The sequence below is a fragment of the Rana temporaria genome, chromosome 5 (assembly GCF_905171775.1).
Source record: "Rana temporaria chromosome 5, aRanTem1.1, whole genome shotgun sequence".
Lineage (NCBI taxonomy): Eukaryota > Metazoa > Chordata > Amphibia > Anura > Ranidae > Rana > Rana temporaria.
In genome coordinates, this window is record NC_053493.1 from 109,528,695 (window position 1) to 109,553,409 (window position 24,715).

General features: G+C 43.6%; 1 protein-coding gene across 1 annotated transcript in view; it reads left to right on the forward strand.

Annotated features, from left to right (window-relative positions):
- The first annotated feature begins 278 nt into the window (after positions 1-278).
- NR1D2 (nuclear receptor subfamily 1 group D member 2) overlaps positions 279-24,715 on the forward strand; it is a 49,413-nt gene continuing 24,976 nt past the window's right edge. The window contains exon 1 of the mRNA XM_040352996.1: positions 279-597. Within this exon, the coding sequence (XP_040208930.1) occupies positions 582-597 (16 nt within the window). The 5' untranslated portion in view covers positions 279-581. The remainder of the gene's footprint in view (positions 598-24,715) is intronic.

Genomic DNA, 24,715 nt, shown 5'->3' on the forward strand with positions numbered 1-24,715 from the left:
GTCAGAAGCCCCCCATTTGATGGGACATGATGATCTGTGTGTGGAGAAGCCCCCCATCTGATGGGACATGATGATCTGTGTGTGGAGAAGCCCCCCATCTGATGGGACATGATGATGATCTGTATGGAGAAGCCCCCCATCTGATAGGACATGATGATCTGTGTGGAGAAGCCTAACTGATAGGACATGATGCTGTATAGTGGATGAGATGACAGTGTGTGGTAGCCCCGCCCCTCGGGGAGGAGTCCCAGGCAGAGGCCATTCTGTGTAATTGATGTGGAGCTCCTCCCCTGGAGAAGGAGGCTGGATGTGTCCCCCAGTACAGCACACACAGGAGAACACTATCAGGAGTGACAGGGGACAAATCTCCGGGCACAGGGACACCGCCAGCCTCATCCCCTGGGCACACTGTATGGACTCCGAGGAGGGCGGACACAGCACCCCATCCCCCATCATGGATCATGTACAGGAGAGATGAGTAGCTGAGGAGAGGCGGGAGAGAAGGAGGAAGCCGGGGAGAGGAGCCCACCACCTGAATCACCATCTTCCCTGACTGGTCACAGCTCACCCCCCACACCGACATGGAGAGCAGTGCAGGTAAGTCACCTCCCCTCTCTCTGTGTATTAGTATAGGGGTATACTGCTGGGTATTGTGGTTCTCCAGCCGCTCACCTGTGCCAGTCCCAAAGTGGGTTAGAAAGAGGCGTGGCCTGTGCCTGACACTGATATCCTGTCATCGCACTCTCACATGGATCGGCCGCCCTAGCCATGTGCGGCCTCTGTTTACGTTCTGCCCAGCGCCGCTTCCCATTGGCTCCCCGGAGCCGTGACGTAGGATTCCATAATGAGGGAGGGCGCCCGAGCAGCTCTCCACGTGAGGCAGCCGAAGGGGAAAGCAGTTTCTTGACCTACTTTTCTGTTACACGTGTTGTTCCACACGCGGATCCCTCCAGCCAATCGGCGCCTGGGAGGCGCCTCTTTTCCTAGTTTCACATGAAAGTCCAAGGCTGCCGATTGGTGGAGACTAGAAACATGTGTCTGGGGGGGGACACGAGTCATGCCTTGTGACTTAGGGGGCGCCGCTGAGCTCCGGGGGCTTAACAAGCACGTTGTAATTGATCAGCGACAGAAGTCACCCTCCCTGCAACATGACTGGTGTGTGATGTGACAGAGGGACACTAGGGGCGGCTGACATGGAGACTGCTCTTCTAGTTCTACTCTGATCATAGAGTTCTCCTTTTATTCCTACTCTGATCATAGAGTTCTCCTTTTATTCCTACTCTGATCATAGAGTTCTCCTTTTATCCCTACTCTGATCATAGAGTTCTCCTTTTATCCCGACTCTGATCACAGAGTTCTCCTTTTATCCCGACTCTGATCACAGAGTTCTCCTTTTATCCCGACTCTGATCACAGAGTTCTCCTTTTATCCCAACTCTGATCACAGAGTTCTCCTTTTATCCCGACTCTGATCACAGAGTTCTCCTTTTATCCCGACTCTGATCACAGAGTTCTCCTTTTATCCCGACTCTGATCACAGAGTTCTCCTTTTATCCCGACTCTGATCACAGAGTTCTCCTTTTATCCCGACTCTGATCACAGAGTTCTCCTTTTATCCCGACTCTGATCACAGAGTTCTCCTTTTATCCCGACTCTGATCACAGAGTTCTCCTTTTATCCCGACTCTGATCAGAGTTCTCCTTTTATCCCGACTCTGATCACAGAGTTCTCCTTTTATCCCGACTCTGATCACAGAGTTCTCCTTTTATCCCGACTCTGATCACAGAGTTCTCCTTTTATCCCGACTCTGATCACAGAGTTCTCCTTTTATCCCGACTCTGATCACAGAGTTCTCCCTTTATCCCGACTCTGATCACAGAGTTCTCCCTTTATCCCGACTCTGATCACAGAGTTCTCCCTTTATCCCGACTCTGATCACAGAGTTCTCCCTTTATCCCGACTCTGATCACAGAGTTCTCCCTTTATCCCGACTCTGATCACAGAGTTCTCCCTTTATCCCGACTCTGATCACAGAGTTCTCCCTTTATCCCGACTCTGATCATAGATGCAGACCCCGCCAGGAAGTCTGCGCTGCACTAATCACAGGCAGTGAGACATTTCCCAATTTGTGCAGCCATTCATCGGGAAATGTCTCGGCGCCTGTGATTAGCACAGCGCAAACTTCCTGGCGGGCTCTGCGAACATGCCGGAGCTCATCCTTGCTAATAATCAAGAGCTGCTCCTATCCATATGTATAATACATAGGAGAGCTCATCTATATACTCCATCGGAGAGCTCCTCTATTCATCTATATACTCCATAGGAGAGCTCCTCTATTCCTCTATATACTCCATAGGAGAGCTCCTCTATATACTCCATAGGAGAGCTCCTCTATATACTCCATAGGAGAGCTCCTCTATATACTCCATAGGAGAGCTCCTCTATATACTCCATAGGAGAGCTCCTCTATATACTCCATAGGAGAGCTCATCTATATACTCCATAGGAGAGCTCCTCTATTCATCTGTATACTCCATAGGAGAGCTCCTCTATATACTCCATAGGAGAGCTCCTCTATATACTCCATAGGAGAGCTCCTCTATATACTCCATAGGAGAGCTCCTCTATATACTCCATAGGAGAGCTCCTCTATATACTCCATAGGAGAGCTCCTCTATATACTCCATAGGAGAGCTCCTCTATATACTCCATAGGAGAGCTCCTATATTCATCTATATACTCCATAGGAGAGCTCCTCTATTCATCTATATACTCCATAGGAGAGCTCCTCTATTCATCTATATACTCCATAGGAGAGCTCCTCTATTCATCTATATACTCCATAGGAGAGCTCCTCTATTCATCTATATCAGGCCTTGACAAAATCTGGGCGCCAGGTCGCAATTGCAACAAGAAATCGTGACCTGGCGCCTGAGGAAGCTTAGGGCTGCAGAAGGGCGCAAAGCCACGGCCTCAATTACCGGCGTGCGGGGCGCGATCGCGGCGGGCCCGCCGATAATTGAGGCCGCAACTTTGCGGCCTTCACAGAAGGAAGCTGAGGCCAGCAGAAGGCCGCAAAGCCGCGGCCTCAATTACCGGCCGGTGCGGTCCAGGCGGTAATTGAGGCCGTGGCTTTGGGGCCTTCACAGAAGCAAGCTGAGGACTGGAGAAGGAATCTAGGAGTGGCCATCTTGTGGTGACCGTTGGCATTACAGGTTACATTACATTACAAGTAGCAAAAAACAGCAGTTCTAATGTGTTTTTTCACTGCCATCTCCTTCCCTCTAATTAGAACCCCCAAACATTATATATATTTTTTATTCTAACACCCTAGAGAATAAAATGGCGGTCGTTGCAATACTTTCTGTCACACCGTATTTGCGCAGCGGTCTTACAAGCGCACTTTTTTTTGGGAAAAAATACACATTTTTTTAATTAAAAAATAAGACAACAGTAAAGTTAGCCCAATTTTTTTTTATATTGTGAAAGATAATGTTACGCCGAGTAAATTGATACCCAACATGTCACGCTTCAAAATTGCGTCCGCTTGTGGAATTTGCGACAAACTTTTACACTTTAAAATCTCCATAGGCGACGTTTAAAAAATTCTACAGGTTGCATGTTTTGAGTTACAGAGGAGGTCTAGGGCTAGAATTATTGCTCTCGCTCTACCAATCGCGGCGATACCTCACGTGTGGTTTGAATACCGTTTACATATGCGGGCACTACTCACGTATGCGTTCGCTTCTGCGCGCGAGCTTGGCGGGACGGGGTGCGTTTTTTTGGGCTCCTAACTTTTTTAGCTGGCTTCTAGATTCCAAGCAGATTTGTCAAACCCTGATCTATATACTTCATAGCAGGGCTGTGGAGTCGGAGTCGAGGAGTCGGAGTCGGGGGAAATTTTGGGTACCTGGAGTCGGAGTTGGCAAACAATGCACCGACTCCGACTCCTACTAAATTTAGATTGGAATAAAAAAAAAAAAAAAAGCAAGTTTAAATGTCCCAATTCACAAAAAGTTATAATTAATGACTTCTCTACTGTAAGAATAAAGACCAATGCATGCAGTGCCTCACGTAACCGCAAAACGAACACGTTAAGTGACCGTGAAGAAGCATGCTTTTCATGTGCTTCACTATATGGCACGCAACGCACAATTAGGAGCTGCAATACTTATACTTTCCATAGTGTTGTGTTCTGCTTTTACAGGGAACGCATGTTAGAGAACCAATAAGTGTCCAAATAAAAAAATTCCAACAGGAGTTTTATAAAGCACTAAAAGAAGTTGAAAAGTATGATCGCTCATCAAAACTTACTGTTGAAGAAGCCATCCTTGTTTATCCAGAGATCGTTAGTGATGTGGCCAGAATAGTTACTGCAATGCCACCCACCCAAGTCAGTGTCGAAAGATTATTTTCAGCCCTAAAAATAATAAAGCCCTGGTTCACACTGGGTACGATTTGGAACGATTTGAGATGCGATTTGACATGTCAAATCGCATCTCAAATCGGCGGCAATGGCACTGTCCTAATCAGTGCGACGCCGCATCTGCGATTTCAAAAAGTAGTTCCTGTACTACTTTTTGCGATTTCGGGCCGCGATTTACATTAAATTGTGGCCAAAATCGCGATTTTACCGCGATTTTGAATTCGCAGCAGTGTGAAATTAGGCTCAGTCTGACAGCTTCTATGAAAGAGGATCTGGCAGAGGCAATTCTCTTCCTTAGAACTCTACATTGAATTGATTTGCATTTGCTAAGCCTAGAACTACATTTCAAGATTAATATAAACCATTTCTAGGTTTTGCAGATTTTGTTTTTGGTTCATTATAGATAAGCTTTGTTTTTGTTCTAAAACAACCAAATGATGTGGTTTGTATTTTTGAACTGGTAAAGATCCTGTTCCTGATGTTTATGCCTGCTGCTACTATCCAGTCACTTGATTGTTTTCATTGTGTTTGTCTTTTGCTTAAACTGTGCAATACAGTAGACTGTTGGCTTCCCAGCCAGTAGTCCTGTGGTAGGTTGCGTTTCTTTCCCTCAAGGAATGTATAAAATACATTTGCATATTAATACAGAGGAGTTGGAGTCGGGGAGTCGGAGTCGGAAGTACATAAAACTGAGGAGTCGGGGTCGGAACATTTATCTACCGACTCCACAGCCCTGCTTCATAGGAGAGCTCCTCTATTCATCTATATCAGTGGTTCTTAACCTGGGTTCGATCGAACCCCAGGGGTTCGGTGAGTGAGTCTCGGGGGTTCGGCGGAGGTCACACAGGGCCGCCGGTGCAAGGCAGGGGCGGATGGGTGCCCTGGGCGATACCAATTTGTATAGGAGGGGGGGCGCAGCCGCAGGTGAAGCTCTGCCATGGCCGCCAGCACGGCCAGCGGCACTGTACAAATTGTGTGCCGAGTGCATCCGTGCATCCGTCGCCTCCCGGCTCCCTTTCCTGTCTGCTGCAGCCTGTTTACTCCCCCTATGAAGGAGTCTCTTGGTCCCTTCCAGCGGCGTGACGTCACTCCACTCACGGCCGGAAGGGGGGGACTCGGAGCGCTGCGCAGAAAGCTGTGTGTCGGCGCTGCCTGTGACGAGCTAGAGAGGCAAGGACTAGTCTCGAGGAGCCTGCCTGACTAGTGGAATTTGAACCTAGCAGACAGTGTGCTAAAAAAAGACTACTGAACTTGTTTGAAAGTAAGTAGAACCTGTTAAGAGCATATAATTAAATGGCTGGATTGGGGGGGGGGGGGGGGGGGCGGGGAGGCTGACTGATGTGAGGTGACCAGCACTTTATTAATATAAAATGGCAGATAAAAAAAATGTTTTTGTGTTATTTTAAATGAGCCTTCTCTGACTAGCAAAAAATAATATATATATATATATATATATATATATATATATATATATATATATATATATATATATATATATATATATTTATTGCAGCCTCACTATGTCATCACATACAGCCTCTGTGCCATCAATTGTCGCCACTGTGCCCATCACATGCAGCCACTGTGCCCATCACACGCAGCCACTGTGCCATCAATTGCCGCCAGTTTGCTGCCAGTTTGCCCCATCAATTGCCGCCAGTGTGCTGCAAAAAAAAAGAAACGGCATACTGTACATGACATGAGAGTGGCACTTGCCAAGGTAAAGCCGCGCATTTCTGAACTGGTCTCTGCAGAAGTCACACTGATTTGCAGTAAATATTCATTATTATGTTTTTGTTTTTGTGTGAAAATCATGTTTTAATCATGGTTTTGTTCTTTGTTCTTAATGGTTTTGTTCATTTTGTGCACCTATGTATAGATATATACCTATGTTTTGAATTTGAAAAAATCATATTTTATTTTTCCAATTAAGAAGGGTTCGGTGAATGCGCATATGAAACTGGTGGGGTTCAGTACCTCCAACAAGGTTAAGAACCACTGATCTATATAATTCATAGGAGAGCTCCTCTATTCATCTATATACTCCATCGGAGAGCTCCTCTATTCATCTATATACTCCATCGGAGAGCTCCTCTATTCATCTATATACTCCATAGGAGAGCTCCTCTATTCATCTATATACTCCATCAGAGAGCTCCTCTATTCATCTATATACTCCATCGGAGAGCTCCTCTATTCATCTATATACTCCATCGGAGAGCTCCTCTATTCATCTATATACTCCATAGGAGAGCTCCTCTATTCATCTATATACTCCATCGGAGAGCTCCTCTATTCATCTATATACTCCATAGGAGAGCTCCTCTATTCATCTATATACTCCATAGGAGAGCTCCTCTATTCATCTATATACTCCATCGGAGAGCTCCTCTATTCATCTATATACTCCATAGGAGAGCTCCTCTATTCATCTATATACTCCATAGGAGAGCTCCTATATTCATCTATATACTCCATAGGAGAGCTCCTCTATTCATCTATATACTCCATAGGAGAGCTCCTATATTCATCTATATACTCCATAGGAGAGCTCCTCTATTCATCTGTATACTCCATAAGAGAGCTCCTCTATTCATCTATATACTCCATAGGAGAGCTCCTCTATTCATCTGTATACTCCATAAGAGAGCTCCTCTATTCATCTATATACTCCATAGGAGAGCTCCTCTATTCATCTGTATACTCCATAAGAGAGCTCCTCTATTCATCTATATACGTCATAGGAGAGCTTTGTTATTCATCTGTATATAATAGGGATAAGTGCAGCGCTAAATATAAGAATATCCCCTAAGGCAGGGATATGCAATTAGTGGACCTCCAGCTGTTGCAAAACTACAAGTCCCATCATGCCTCTGCCTCTGGGTCTCATGCTGTTGGCTGTCAGAGTCTTACTATGCCTCATGGGACTTGTAGTTCTGCAACAGCTGGAGGTCCGCCAATTGCATATCCCTGCCCTAAGGGGTATAAAGTGCATCATGTAAACAATAATATGAGTGAATAAAGTGCAATATGCACATTTTACACAGAATGTAGTTGGTAATAAAGTGCAATGTGCAGATTATATCCTTCTAGTGTCCTTTAATGTGGGAGCAGTGTTGGCGGTAAAGCGCCGCTATTTTAAGCGTTGCTTCACCGCCAATTTCGCTGCACTATTTGGCTGCTAGCGGGGAGGTTTTACCTCCCGAAAGCGGCCGAGAAAGGGTTAAAAACCACCACGCGGCGGTATACCCTCTGTGTCCCATTGATTTCAATGGGCAGGAGCGGTATACACACACTGTCCAAAGATGTGGCTAGCAGGATTTGTTTTACCGTCCTGCTTGCGCACCGCTCCAGTGTGAAAGCCCCACACCATCATTTTTCAAAATGCTCTAGCAAAGCGCAGTTACGTTCAGCACATATGACGGCACTCTGTTCCATTGAAGCTCGCTTCATAACTTGCTTCTGAGCATGCGCGGGTTTTAAAACGTCGTTTTCAACGTCGTTTTGCTCACACACTATCATTTTAATTGACACAAAAAACGACATTTTGAAAAATGACACACAAAATTCGAGCATGTTCGATTTTTTTTTTTGGTCGTTTTTCTGAAGACATAAAACAACGTTTTCCCCACACACGGTCATTTTAAATGACGTTTTCAAAAACGTCATTTTTTTTCATCACAAAAAACGACCGTCTGTACGCGGCATTGGATTAATGCTCATTTTGTGAAGGGGAATCGGGTAGTTTTTTTAAAATCGAAGCAGTACTTACCGTTTTAGAGAGCGATCTTCTCTTCCGGGTATGGTCTTCGGGACTGGGCGTTCCTATTTGATTGAAAGTCTTCCGACGGTCGCATCCATCGCGTCACGAGTCGCCGAAAGAAGCCGAACGTCGGTGCGGCTCTATACGGCGCCTGCGCACGACGTTTGGCTACTTTCGGAAAATCGTGACGCAATGTATGCGACCGCCGGAAGACTGTCAATCAAGTAGGAATGCCCAGTCCCGCAGCCCATACCTGGAAGCAGCGGAGAAGATCGCTCTCTAAAACGGTAAGCACTGCTTAGATTTTAAAAAAACTACCCGATTCCCCTTGACAAAATGAGCATCAATCTAAGGTTAAAAATGTACTTTTCGGGTGAACCTCCACTTTACAGGGGTTGTAAAGCTTCCCGTTTTTTCACCTTAATGCATTTTATGCATTAAGGTGAAAAAACATCCGATGCTTACAAGCCCCACAGCCCCCCCCCCCCCATTTACTTACCTGAGCCCTTGAAAGTCCTGCATCGTGAACGTTTCTCGGGCCGGTCTTCTCGGCTCTTCATTGGAGATTGATAGCAGCGCAGCCATTGGCTCCCGCTGCTGTCAATCAAATCAATGATGCGGTGCGCCGGAGGTGGGGCCGAGTGATACAATTGGCGGCTATGGCTGCCACTGTATCACATGGGAGCGCGCCCGCAAGCTAACCCCTTTGGGAGTGCGCTTCCCAGAAGGGGTTTAGCTCTTGCGGGGACGAGCCTCGAGAGCCGCCGAGGGACAACAGAAGACGAGGATCGGGCCACTCTGTGCAAAACTAACTGCACAGTGGAGGAAAGAGGTAAGTATGACATGTTTGTTATTTAAAAAAAATAAAAAAACTAACCTTTACTAACCCTTTAACCACTTAAGACCCGGACCAATATGCAGGTTAAGGACCTTGCCCCTTTTTGCGATTCGTCACTGCGTCACTTTAACTGACAATTGCGCGGTCATGCGACGTGGCTCCCAAACAAAATTGGCGTCCTTTTTTCCCACAAATAGAGCTTTCTTTCGGTGGTATTTGATCACCTGCAGTTTTTATTTTTGCGCTATAAACAAAAATTCAATATTTTTTACTTTTTGCTATAATAAATATCCCCAAAAAAGATATATACATTTTTTTTTTATCGATCGGTTTGTGCAAAATTTATAGCGTTTACAAAATAGGGGATAGTTTTTATGGCATTTTTCTCAATAATTTTTTTTTTTACTACTAATGTCGGCGATCAGCGTTTTTTTTTTTTTCATGACTGCGACATTATGGCAGACACATCGGACAGTTTTGACACATTTTTGGGACCATTGTCATTTTCACAGCGAAAAGTGCTATAAAAATGCACTGATTACTATGAAAATGACAATGGCAGTGAAGGGGTTAACCACTCGGGGGCGCTAAGGGGTTAAGTTTGCCCTAAGGGAGTGATTCTTACTGTAGGGGGGTGTGGCTGTAGGCGTGACATCACTGATCGTCGTTCCCTATATCAGGGAACAGACGATCAGTGTCACTGCCACACAGAAGAACGGGGAAGGTGTGTTTACACACACCCCTCTCCCAGTTCTTCAGCTCCTGTGACCGATCGCGGGACACCGGGTCTGCGGGTCCTATGGGCGCGGTCACGGAGCTTGCGACCCCGCGGCTGGGCTCTTAAAGGCAACGTACAGGTACGTGCCTGTGCCCTTCTGCCGACGTATATCGGAGTGAAGGGGTCCTTAAGTGGTTAAGCAAGCTGTAACGGAACGTCCCACACTCTGCTTGAGTGATTCCGTCATATACCGCTTCCTATCAGTCTGGATATAGATATCAGATATTTCAGCTGCTCTCAAGCACACAACGAGATGAGACTTGTTTGTCTGCTGAACATGGAGTGTTTAATAGAACCAAGAATACAACCTTATATACAGTTTAAAGAGGAGGTAACCAGAACATAAATTAACATGAGCTAATTAACTAATAATTTACCCAGACTAGGTGACTCATAGATATGACCTTTCAGGGTAGACGTCACGTCTCCTGCTATACAATATACACATTATCATAAGTGTAAACACACAATAGCAGGGTCAATTAGCACAGAGAACAGACAGATGGCTGGAGGGGATGGCATTAGCATCTCCTTACACTGTATGTCCCAACAGTATGAACCAGTCACTCTAATATGGGATATACAGGGTCCCGAGGCATACAGCTCACAAAGAGCACCGTTCCCTCCCAAATGCCAGGGCCCATGATCGCAAGGCAAGAGGCTAGCATTCAGTCCCCTCCAAAAGCTTCTGTCCCGGGGGAGTCTGTCACACAAGCCTATGTATATTTTGCTTGTACCAGCGATGCTAGGACCAATGTATTGCCTTACACCCGGCCCTGCAGCCCCATCAGTGCTCCCTCCGTTCCTTACACTCTGAATACTAATTCCTGGTTCCTTGTTCATCAGTCTCTCAGGTCCCTTCCACTAGTTTAGTCGCACCTTGTGACTTCCCCGGGGAGTTCTATATAGTAGCTCACAAAAGTGAGTACACCCCTCACATTTCTGTAAATATTTTATTATATCTTTTCATGTGACAACACTGAAGTAATTACACTTTGCTACAATGTAAAGTGTACAGCTTGTATAACAGTGTAAATTTGCTGTCCCCTCAAATAACTCAACACACAGCCATTAATGTCTAAACTTCTGGCAACAAAAGTAAGTACACCCCTAAGTGAAAATGTAAAAATTGGGCCTAAAGTGTCAATATTTTGTGTGGCCACCATTATTTTCCAGCACTGTCTTAACCCTTTTGGGCATGGAGTTCACCAGAGCATCACAGGTTGTCACTGGAGTCCTCTTCCACTCCTCCATGATGACATCACAGAGCTGGTGGATGTTAGAGACCTGGCGCTCCTCTACCTTCTGTTTTTGGGGATGCCCCACAGATGCTCAACAGGGTTTAGATCTGTAGACGTGCTTGGCCAGTCCATCACCATTACCCTCGGCTTCTTTAGCAATTCAGTGGTCATCTTGGAGGTGGGTTTGGGGTTGTTATCATGTTGGAATACTGCCCTGCGGCCCAGTCACTGAAGGGAGGGATCATACTTTGCTTCAGTATGTCACAGTACATGTTGGCATCCATGGTTTCCTCAATGAACTGTAGCTCCCCAGTGCTGGCAGCACTTATGCATCCCCAGACCATGACGCTCCCACCAACATGCTTGACTGTAGGCAAGACACACTTGTCTTTGTACTCCCCACCTGGTTGCCACCTTGTTTATCTTGGTCTCATCAGACCACAGGACATGGTTCCAGTAATCCATCTCTTTTGTCTGCTTGTCTTCAGCAAACTGTTTGCAGGCTTTCTTGCGCATCGTCTTTAAAAGAGGCTTCCTTCTGGGACGACAGCCATGCAGACCAATTTGATGCAGTGTGCGGCGTATGTTCTGAGCACTGATAGGCTGACCCCCCCACCCCTTTAACCTCTGCAGCAATGCTGACAGTACTCATACAACTGTTTCTGTAGGACAACCTCCGGATATGATGCTGAGCACGTGCACTCAACTTCTTTGGTCGATCATGGCGAGGCTTGTTCTGAGTGGAACCTGTCTTGTTAAACCGCTGTATGGTCTTGGCCACCGTTATGCAGCTCAGTTTCAGGGTCTTGGCAATACTCTTATAGCCTAGGTTGGGGATAAGTATTAGTATTGCCAAACTACAAGTCCCATCATGCCTCTGCCTCTGGGTGTCATGCTTGATGCTGTCAGAGTCTCGCTATGCCTCATGGGACTTGTAGTTTGGCAACATCTGGAGGTCTGCTAATTGCTTATCCCTGGCCTAGGTCATCTTTATGTAGAGCAACAATTCTTTTTTTTTTTTCAGATCCTCAGAGAGAGCTTTGCCATGAGGTGCCATGTTTGAACTTCCAGTGACCAGTATGAGAGAGTGAGAGCGATAACACAAAATTTAACACACCTGCTCCCCATTCACACCTGAGACCTTGTAATACTAATGAGTCACATGACGCCGGGAAGGGAAAATGGATAACTGGGCCCAAATTTCGACATTTTCACTTAGGGGTGTACTCACTTTTGTTGCCAGCGGTTTAGACATTAATGGCTGTTTTGAGTTATTTTGAGGGGACAGCAAATTTACACTGTTATACAATACTCATTACTTTTTACATCGTAGCAAAGTGTAATTTCTTCAGTGTTGCCACATGAAAAGATATAACAAAATATTTACAAAAATGTGAGGGGTATGTATGTATATGTGTATATATATATATATATATATATATATATATATATATATATATATATATATATATATATATGATGTGTGTGTGTTTGTATATAAATAAAATATCTATCTATATTTATTATGCATAGATCTCCTCCACGAATTAGAAGAGATATATTAATCGGGACAAAGCTGGATGGGGGCTTGGTCTTTCCAGATTTTACAATATACAGTACGTTCAGCGTTTGTGACTAGGATAGTGGACTGGTTTCGAATTGTAAGCAATGGGTGAAATTGGAAGAAGATATCATTGCCATGAAACAGAAGTCACTACCATGGGTCGATTTTAACTCTTGACCTATGATGGAGAGACTTTCCTCTTTTGGCCATTAAAGGTGTGGGACTCACTGTTGAAGAAATATTTTTTAGCTACTCAGGTCGGGCCTATGACACCTTTATTTTCTAATCCTGAATTTCCACCGGCGGTAGAGGCATCGGTCTTCCTTAACCACTAGCCGACCGCCCACCGCCGTTATACGTCGGCAAGTTGGTTCGGCTGGGCGAGAGCACGTAGTATGACGTCCTCTCTCCCAGCCGCCACTAAGGGCGCGCGCGCGCCCCCCGCTCGCCCCCGACTCCTGTGCGTGTGCCCGGCGGGCGCGATCGCCGCCGGGCACACGCGATCGCTCGTTACAGAGCGGGGAACGGGAGCTGTGTGTGTAAACACACAGCTCCCGGTCCTGTCAGCAGGGGAAATGCTGATCTTCGGTTCATACAATGTATGAACCGAGGATCAGTGTTTCCCCTAGTGAGGCCACCCCCCCCCCACAGTAAGAACACACCCAGGCATACTTAACCCCTTCCCCGCCCCCTAGTGTTAACCCCTTCACTGCCAGTGGCATTTTTATAGTAATCCAATGCATTTTTATAGCACTGTGTCAAAAGTGTCTGAAGTGTCCGCCATAATGTCGCAATACCGAAAAAAAATTCGCTGATCGCCGCCATTACTAGTAAAAAAAATATAATAAAAATGACATAAAAATACCCCCTATTTTGTAAACGCTATAACTTTTGCGCAAACCAATCAATAAACGCTTATTGCGATTTTTTTTTTTTTACGAAAAATATGTAGAAGAAAACGTATCGGCCTAAACTGAGGAAAAAAAATGTTTTTTTATATATTTTTGGGGGATATTTATTATAGCAAAATGTAAAAAATATAATTTTTTTTTAAAAATTGTCTCTCTATTTTTGTTTATTGCGCAAAAACTAAAAACCGCAGAGGTGATCAAATACCACCAAAATAAAGCTCTATTTGTGGGAAAAAAAGGACGCCAATTTTGTTTGGGAGCCACGTCGCACGACCGCGCAATTGTCTGTTAAAGCGATGCAGTCCCGAATCGCAAAAAGTACTCTGGTCTTTGGGCAGCAATATGGTCCGGGGGTTAAGTGGTTAAATGGCATAGTCGTCAAGATGTAAGACTTGTCCAAACCCTGGTGGATGGCAAACTCCCCCCCGCTGAATTCTTGGGGTTTGGAGTTTAGAACTAAATGAATGCAATATCAACAACTCCAAACATGTTCACTTTTTGTCACAAAGCTCCCCATTACACAATTAACATAATTCAAAACCATTATATTACAAGAACAACTTATGTTCTCTCTCTCTCCCCTTGTTCAAAAAATAAATGTGAAAAAGCTGCGACTAAAAGAATGTTATAAAGAAAAGAGTCTAGCTAAATGTGTCTATTAACTACTTAAGGACCGTCTCCTGCACATACAGTACAGACCAAAAGTTTGGACACACCTTCTAATTCAAAGAGTTTTCTTTATTTTCATGACTATGAAAATTGTAGATTCACACTGAAGGCATCAAAACTATGAATTAACAGTTGTGGAATTATACATAACAAAAAAGTGTGAAACGACTGAAAATATATTTCATATTCTAGGTTCTTCAAAGTAGCCACCTTTTGCAGCAGACACATCTCTAGAACTGTTTGAGGAGACTGTGTGAATCAGGCCTTCATGGTAGAATATCTGCTAGGAAACCACTGCTAAAGAAAGGCAACAGGCAGAAGAGACTTGTTTGGGCTAAAGAACACAAGGAATGGACATTAGACCAGTGGAAATCTGTGCTTTGGTCTGATGAGTCCAAACTTGAGATCTTTGGTTCCAACCCCTGTGTCTTTGTGCGACGCAGAACAGGGGAACGGATGGACTCTACATGCCTGGTTCCCACCGTGAAGCATGGAGGAGGAGGTGTGATGGTGTGGGGGTGCTTTGCTGGTGACACTGTTGGGGATTTAATCAAAATTGAAGGCATACTGAACCAGCATGGCTACCACAGCATCTTGCAGCGGCATGCTATTCCATCCGGTTTGCGTTTAGTTGGACCATCATTTATTTTTCAACAGGACAATGACCCCAAAAACACCTCCAGGCTGTGTAAGGGCTATTTGACTAAGAAGGAGAGTGATGGGGTGCTGCGCCAGGTGACTACCTCTTGAAGCTCATCAAGAGTGTGCCAAGCAGTAATCAAAGCAAAAGGTGGCTACTTTAAAGAACCTAGAATATGAAATATATTTTCAGTTGTTTCAAACTTTTTTGTTATGTATAATTCCACATGGGTTAATTCATAGTTTTGATGCCTTCAGTGTGAATCTACAATTTTCATAGTCATGAAAATAAAGAAAACTCTTTGAATGAGAAGGTGTGTCCAAACTTTTGGTCTGTACTGTATACGTCGGCAGAATGGCACGGCTGGGCACAAGCACGTACATGTATGTCCTCTTTAAGTGCCCAGCGCGGTCCGAAGCTCCGTGACCGTGGGACCCACGGACCCGATCGCTGCCGGAGTCCCGCGATCGGCCCCCGGAGCTGAAGAACGGGGAGAGCTGTGTGTAAACACAGCTTCCCCGTTCTTCACAGTGGCGCTGTCATTGATCGTCTGTTCCCTAATACCTACAAGCCCCTCCCACCTACAGTTAGAAACCCATATGAGGTCACACTTAAACCCATGACAATGGTCCCAAAAATTTGTCAAAATTGTCCGATGTGTCCGCCATAATGTCGCATGAAAAAAAATCGCTGATCGCCGCCATTAGTAGTAACATTTTTTTTTTTTATAAAAATGCAATAAAACTATCCCCTATTTTGTAAACGCTATACATTTTGCGCAAACCAATCGATAAACGCTTATTGCGAAAATAGGTAGAAGAATACGTATCGGCCTAAACTGAGGGAAAAAAAGTTTTTTTTATATATTTTTGGGGGATATTTATTATAGCAAAAAGTAAAAAATATTGATTTTTTTCAAAATTGTCGCTCTATTTTTGTTTATAGCGCAAAAAATAAAAACCGCATAGGTGATAAAATACCACCAAAAGAAAGCTCTATTTGTGGGGAAAAAGGACACCAATTTTGTTTGGGAGCTACGTCGCACGACCTCGCAATTGTCAGTTAAAGCGACGCAGTGCCGAATCGCAAAAACTGGTCAGGTCCTTTACCTGCATTTTGGTCCAGGTCTTAAGTGGTTAATAAGATGCACTGAAACCAGCACAAATAATATGGAAAACAAGGTGTCAAGAATGAACACACTGTGAACAACAAAATTATATAGGTTAACCATAAAGTCCAAAACTGGAAAAATGTGTTCACATTCAATGATCTCCCAGGTGAAAATAATCCACAAACGTCCTGAGAAAAAGTGATGATAGAAGCACCTCCACCACAATCACACACTGCTTCTTACCGTAACTATATGATCGCTTAATTACAGGAGATCACATACAGCATGAACTGATGGTATCCTTGAAGCGTATCACTTGACGCGGTGACGTCAGAACGTCGCCTCCCAATGTTTCGTCTCGATGGGGACGTGGTCACGGGATACAGGCAGTGTTCTGAATCACCGCATTTAAATACAGATTGAATGGTGCAGCCTCGATGTCAGTCCCGAAACGGCCACAACCGCGCCATCTTAACTGATGGAAAGTAAATATGTCTTAAAAGGTTAAACCTTAGATATCTTACCATAAACGAAGGGCAAGAAATAAAACGAGCCTTCCTGCACTCTCACATATAGTCCCCTGACATAGTCATACACCACTGTATCTGATGTATACCATAGACAGTAAATATATATTAAAAAAATATATAAAAAATTGGCAAATCATACTCGGGTCAATCAGCCTCTATGCAATACCCCTATTACAAAGATCCACATGGGGTATGAAACTCAACCATATGGATCCCAATATGCCATATGAATTCTGGCAGAGTGGACATCCGCAACTGCCACTCACTTCTAAACGCATAAAATTAATAAGAAAAAAGGGAGAATAAGCGCCGAAAACTATCTTTAGCATAATAAATTGCGCTCACATCCATCTCCACAGGTAGGAATACCGAAAAATGCCACCATGACAATGGCATCAAGTATCCCAAAGACCCTCATGTATTAATATATTGGATATTTAAAGCCAAAACTTAACAACTGAATAGGACTCACAATAGGACTTCACAAATTATAACATGGCTATCACATAAATTCTCTCCTATACCAGTGGGTGGCATCGGAAGACCCAAACAAGGGGGAATCAATGGGTGTAACAAATAATATTAAAAAAGTTCAGAAAGCAATGTTTTAAGTAAAAATAAATCCTAAGAATTATCAATAAAACAATTGATATCGACATCTATGTGTAGGCCAAAGGGTGTATACCAGAACGAGCGCTCCCGTCCCCTAATTTAGTCTGAGCATGTGTGGATTTTTAACCAATGGACGTGCCTACAGACGATCGTTTTTTTTCTATCGGTTAGTTAACCATCAGATAATTTTAAAACAAGTTCCTATTTTTTTAACCCATGGTTGAAAAACCGATGGGGCCCACACACGATCGGTTAGTCTGATAAAAACGGTCTATCAGACCGTTTTCCATCAGACAAACCGATCGTGTGTATGTGGCATTAGTTCATGCTGTATGTGATCTCCTGTAATTAAGAGATCGTATAGTTCCGGTAAGAGGCAGTGTGTGATCGTGGTGGAGGTGCTTCTATCATCACTTTTTCTGAGGATGTTTGTGGATAAATTTCACCTGGGAGATCATTGAATGTGAACACATTTTTTCCAGTTTTGGACTTTATGGTGGATTATGGTTAACCCATAATTGTGCACTAGATCTTTTTATATAATTTTGTTGTTCACAGTGTGTTTATTCTTGTCACCTTGTTTTCCATATTATTTGCGCTGGTTTCAGTCTATCTCAATCTCTATATAGATATACTTCCTAAAAATTCTGTTGAAGAATTAACATTTCTTTATCGTACATCAAGAGAGGTTTTAAAACGTCCCATGAACGATCTAATTCGACAGATAGTAACCCACTTTTAAAATCGAGATTGCGATCTTTTTTCACGATAAATCGTGCAGCTCTAGTACCTACTGGGCTATACTTCATCTCCAGGTGAATGGACACTGGTATACCATAGGTCTTTTGACAGGAAGTGTTCTCATATATAACCTCTCCCATGCAGGAAGTACTTCAGTTTTTTACCGGTGTCTGCAAGGTGGATGGGCACGTTTGTGCTCTCTTGAGCTCCAGGTTTTGAAGTCCCAGCACGGTTCTAGAATGAATCAAGGAATTGACCGATCGGATCCATTTGAAACAAGCTCATATGCTAAGATAAATGGTACCCGACCCTCGCAAAGAAGACGCAAGGATCCTGCAAGGGTTTGCCTGTAATGTGACCTCCCGGTGCTGGACCCAGCGTAGTGGAATCCTGTACATCACAGAGCTAAGGCATTCCAGCAGGGTGCTGTACAGGACCAAGGGAATGGACCCTAAAACATGAAAAGGGTACCCAGTCCTTGGATGATGATTGGGCTTTTAGTTTCTAAGATTGCCCTGCGCTTAGACGAGTAAAAGTAAAATCCACCCTTATTTATTGTGGGTTGCCTGTCAATCTAGCTAAGGCTGGACACCTGTAGCAGTGACCGCAGTGGGGAGTTTGGGCTAGCTGCTTGTGATTGAATTAGGGTACCCTTTTCCTGTTGTCTTTTGTCGTTTTACTTTACGGGGAGTCTGTACACAGAGGTACGCCGATGTGCAGCTTGGTTCGCTGTGGCGCACGTGCGTACGCCAGAGTGCATGCTCGTTCATGGCTACTGGGCAAACATGGACATGGAGCACGCGACTTGCCACGCAGTATGTTGTGTGTACACAGAGCCGCGAATGCGCTGTAGCTCTAAGATGGCGCACAAGAATTTGTTGCTGTGTGTGTCTGCTGTGACACATGCGCAAGAGCACCCCGGCACAGCTATCTTATTTAACTGCTTACCGACCAGCCGCGGTCATTATACTGCTGCAAGGTGGCACGATCCCGTGAATCACTGTAGGTGTACATCGGCGCGGGATCTCGCTTTTGTGGGCGCGTGCTCCCATTGGCCAGCGGGGGGGAGCCAGTCAGTGGGTCAAGCAGACTCAATGTCTGCCGGCCACCTGCGATCGTTCCCCCCCCTTCTGTCAATCAAATCCAGTGACACAGGAGCAAGGGGGTGGGGCCGAGTCCTGCTGTCTGTGTCAATAGACGTAGCAACAGGACTCACGCGCCTGCACTCAATAAAGAGGAGGAGCCATGAGCACCGCCAGGGGACCCCAGAAACAGAGGATCGGGGCCGCTCTGTGCAAAACCCTTGCGCAGAGTAGGTAAGTATGACATGTTAGTTATTTAAAAAAACAAAACTTTTACAATCACTTCAACAGGCATTTGACCTGTTAGGGGTGGGGGTTGCATTGTAATGTTTTTTTTTTTTAACCTGGAATGGGGCTTTAATGCTTATAAATTTAAATTATTTGTCAACTTCACAGTTGATCTAAACCTTTGGACATTTTTATATAGCGTTGAATGATATATTGACCAAACAATTGATAGTTTTTGGCAGTCAAATGCTCATCTTTCATCATAGTTGTAAAAAGCACTGGCTAAATCATGCTCCTTCTTCAGTGGGCAATCTAATCTAGGTCCTGGTATGATGTATTGCAATTATTAGTATGGCACATGTAGCCTCTTACAGATGGGTATGTCATTGGGAAACAATACAGTAAACCTAAGAAATCGTGGTATTGATTATGTTTTGTCTTGTTACACCAGATGCCTTTTTTCATTATTCGAGATGCTCAGCATGGAGCAAACACGTGTTTCAGCTGCTTTGATCTTGACTCAAAGAGACACAAGGCCATTCTTAACTAAACATGTGTTTTTAGCATGGAGAGGGAATGTGACTGCTTCTAAGATATTATGTAACAACTGATCTGACCTAAGGAGCCATCAGAACATGTGTACTGAATTACCAAGCCGCTCCTGACAATAGATGAACGCTCATTTCATTGGTTTAGCTGCCCCCAGTGTTCCAGGAATGGCTTTGATGGGTACATGTTGAGATTTATTTTTATTCATTGAGTAATGGGGTAAATTGACTTCTTATTAGGGTCATTGTATTTTTTTTGTTTTTAGTTTATTAGTAGTAGCAGCCGGTAATAGTTCTTATGTATATCGGCAGTCTTGATTAATCACACGACTTTGACAGGTCACATAACTGGACTCTTCCAGCTTTTCTTTAAAATTTAGAAAGTTTAACCATGTGCACCATTATTGCCCACTAAATGTTAGAATTGTACCACAGATTTCAGCCATTCATATACTCAGGTGTACTTGCTAGATACCAGTGGTGGCTGGTGCTCAAAATCTGATCTGACCTAAGGAGCCATCAGAACATGTGTACTGAATTACCAAGCCGCTCCTGACAATAGATGAACGCTTCTGTGTCTCATTTCATTGGTTTATCTGCCCCCAGGAGTAGCTTTGATGGGTGCATGTTGAGATTTATTTTTATTCATTGAGTAATGGGGTAAATTGACTTCTTATTAGGGTCATTGTATTTTTTTTGTTTTTAGTTTATTAGTAGTAGCAGCCGGTAATAGTTCTCATGTATATCGGCAGTCTTGATTAATAAAATCCCTGTTAAAGCGGGAGTTCACCCGAAAAACTATTTTTAATATTAGATTCATGCTCATTTTGTCAAGGGGAATCGGGTAGTTTTTTTTAAAAACGAAGCAGTACTTACCGTTTTAGAGATAGATCTTCTCCGCCGCTTCCGGGTATGGTCTTCGGACTGGGCGTTCCTATTTGATTGACAGTCTTCCGACAGTCGCATACATCGCGTCACGAGTAGCCGAAAGAAGCCGAACGTCGGTGCGGCTCTATACGGTGCCTGCGCACCGACGTTCGGCTACTTTTGTAAAATCGTGACGCGATAGATGTGACCGTCGGAAGCCTGTCGGAAGACTGTCAATCAAATAGCAACGCCCAGTCCCGTAGCCCATACCCGGAAGCGGCGGAGAAGATCGCTCTCTAAAACGGTAAGTACTGCTTCGTTTTTAAAAAAAACTACCCGATTCCCCTTGACAAAATGAGCCTCAATCTAATGTTAAAAATTAACATTTCCTTTCTTGTGAAAAAAAAAAAATTAACATTTCCGGGTGAACCTTCACTTTAAGCAGATAATTCTATGTTACAAGTACTGCACAAGATATGCTGACATTTCATGCTATTAAAAATTATTATTATTATTATTCTATTTTAGTCTGCTATGATCTTCTAACACTGCTAAAATAAAAAATTCACATGTTGCTCACTTATAGAGAGCGCTATAATGAAGGTATTTGGCACAATTCTATTAGAGAAACACACACATTGTACATTATATACCACTGTAATAGAGTGGATTATAGGATTTTAAAGGCATTTTGACTCGGTTCACACTGGGGATTCCTGTCAGGCAGGGAGAGAGAGGAGGAGAGAAGACGGCACATTACATGGTAAGACCTACTCCGAAAATAAGCCCTACTGTGTCTTTTGTTGCCAGAATTAATAAAAGCCACGGTCTTATTTTTGGGGAAACACAGTCGTTTTTTCTTTGGAGCAGGACTATATAGGACTCTATAGAGAGCTTAAATTGTTCAGAATATCTTGCTGACTAATACAATATAGGGACACATTAAGCGTCAGCAGGGCTGGACTTTGTGTCTGTACCTTCCACCTGCATCTACTGTAAATGATGGAGCCTTATGCACTGGGGCTAAGCGTTCAGGTTGCACGAGGCTTTAATCATCCAGTTCGGTACATTATTATGTAGACAGAAGGATATTGTGTGAATAGAAACGGTAATGTGTGCTCAATTAGAAAATTCTTAGGAAAATTAATGCAAAAATTCTCAGTAAATTTAAATGCCGTTTTGAAAGTAGTTCAAGATTTTATTTGCTTTTAAGATTTTTGGAATGAATGGCCTTTACTAAAACGAAAACCTCATACAAAACATTCTGCTCCTTTACATGCTTTTATTACTAACGTCAGAAACAAAGAACGATTTCACCCCACTAATTATTAAAGAAACAAACAAATGTTCTTACAATGAAAAATGTCAGCTTAAAAATTCTACAAGTACAATTACTGTAAGTGATGCCCTCAAGTAAAGTTTGAATATTCAAAGTATGTCACACTGTGTGACACATTTATTTTGGCTGTTTTACCAAGTCACGTGGCTTGGGTCATCCGATTGTGTGTTATAAAAAAAAAAATATATAAATATATATATATATATATATATATATATATATATATATATATATATGTCTAAGAATTTCGCACAAGCTTAAACGACAATTCCAGGCAACAAGTGAAAGCAATCGGTGAGCTGTTCAGAAAACGCACCTTCTGTCCTGGGGTGACAACATGCTCACTCAAATGTACCATCTCTATAGAGAAGCAGCATTGTCACTCTACGACAGCCTTTCTCAAATTTTTGTTACCCCCAGATGAACCCCAAAAATAATTTTCAGGTCTTGGGAACCATTACTAAAAATTATTTGTTATTATTATTATTATTATTATAATAATACAGGATTTATATAGCACCAACAGTTTGCTCAGCGCTTTGCAACATGGGGCAAACAGTACACTTACAATACAAATTAATAAATGAGGGATCAGAGGGCCCTGCTCGTTAGAGCTTACAATCTAGAAGGGAGGGTCAAGTGGAACAAAAGGTAACAACTGTGGGGGATGAGCTGATGGTGAAAATGAAAATACAGTTGTTAGGTGTGGGTAGGGTAGGCTTCTCTGAAGAGAAGGGTATTCAGGGACCGTCTAAAAGCTAATAGAGTAGGAGATAATCAGACAGATTGGGGAAAGGCGTTCCAAAGGGTTGGAGAGGCTCTGGTAAAGTCCTAGAGGTGAGCGTGGGAGGAGGTTACAAGGAAGCGAGAGAGCAAGAGATCTGGAGAGGAACAAAGAGAACGAATAGGTTGGTATTTAGACACTAGGCTAGTGATGTAGCTGGGGGCTAAGTTGTGGATGGCTTTATAAGTAGTTGCTAGTATTTTAAAATTTAATTTATTGGGTGAGCGGAAGCCAGTGAAGGGATTGGCGGAGAGGAGTAGCAGACACAGAGCAATTGGTAAGGTGGATAAGTCTGGCAGCAGTATTCATAATGGATTGAAGGGGGGAATAGACTATGTAGAGGTAAGAGATGAGGGAGTGAATTAAGAGCTTTGTTGTGTCATTGGTTAGAAAAGGGCGTATGTTCAAAATGTTGCAGAGGTAGAGCCGGCAAGATTTGGACAGTGATTGGACGTGTGGAGACTCACAGTCCAGGACTACACCTAGTACCTTGACATGCAGGGATGGGCTTATAGTTGTGCCATAGATTTTGACAGAGAGATCATGGGAAGGGGCACACGGGAAGGAAGAAGTATAAATTTGGTTTTGGATAGATTGAGTTTGAGAAAGTGGTGTGACATCCTGACTGATATATCTGATAGTAAATGAGTGATACGTGAGGAGACGGAGGGAGTGAGCTGAGGGGTAGTGAAATAGATTTGGGTGTCGTCGGCGTAGAAGTGGTATTGGAAGCCATGGGAGGCTATCATCTGTAGGTGGTATTGGAAGCCAGGGAGGAGGTGTAGATTGAAAATAGGAGAGGTCCAAGAACAGAACCTTGGGGGACCCCAACAGAGAAAGGAAGAGGAGGAAGTAGAATTGTGAGAAATGTTAAACATGCGTTTGGTTAAGTAGGAAGAGAACCAGCAAAGAGTACAGTCATGAAGGCCAAAGGTGTGTAATTTTTTGAGGATGAGGGAGTGGTCAACCGTATCAAAGGCAGCAGAGAGGTCCAGGAGTACAGAATAGTGTCCATTGGTTTTGGCTGTTAGTAGATCGTTTGTTAGTTTTAGGAGAGCAGTTTCTGTGGAGTGTTGAGGACGAAATACATACTGAAGGGGATCAAGAAGGTGGTCGCTCAGTCCGTTGTATAACAGATTTCAAGGAGTTTGGATAAAAAGGGGGGGGGGGGGCAAGGAGATGGGGCGTAGGTTGTTAAGATTGGATGGGTCAATTGAGGGCTAAAACTATTAATTGGGGTCAGTGACAAAATGCCTCTTACGTTAGTGGTCAGAAGAAAGAATACAACCTTGGCAGTAGCTAAAAGCTTAATTGGTGTATTTCTGGTGGCATTGCCAGGTGAGGTTGGTTCTGTAACTAAATAGGCACCTTTAAATAGGAGGTGAGTCAACCACAACTCAAGGAACCATAAGGTTCCACATAACTCTGGTTGACAATGACTGCCCTAGAGCAAGACTACAAGCACCTTGCCTTTTTTACATAACATGGGGGGGGGGGTGTTTTGTAGTTCTTAGATATAGCTCGGAAAAATGTAGCTGATAAGAATGCAGCAGGGAGCACAGGAAGTTACAGTATTAAATAACAGGATCCACAGACATTTTCCAATGTATCTACTACAGGTGTTACCAGACACTTTTAACAATATATTTAAGAGATGAGAAGTATGTCTGTGACAAGTTACCTGGGCATAACTAGAGGTGACTGCACATACCTTCAGCAGTCTGTCAAAGACCTGGACCCTCAGCTACTTTGGATACTTCCAGTTAGTCCACCCTTCCTGCCCTTCAATCCTCCATATTGTCTTCTTGCAATGAAGGGCATCCTCATGGGTCATTAAAAAAGGCTAGGATGGAAGGAAAATGGAAAAAAAAAATGGAAGGAGTTTATGATGTATTGAAGATACAGCTATGCACTGCAAAGTTTCTCCACATCATGGCATGTATTTTATGGCTCATTTATAAAATGCAAGCTGTGTAACACTGCAGAGGAAACTCTGATTGGAAGGATTGACAATCACACGACTTTGACAGGTCACATAACTGGA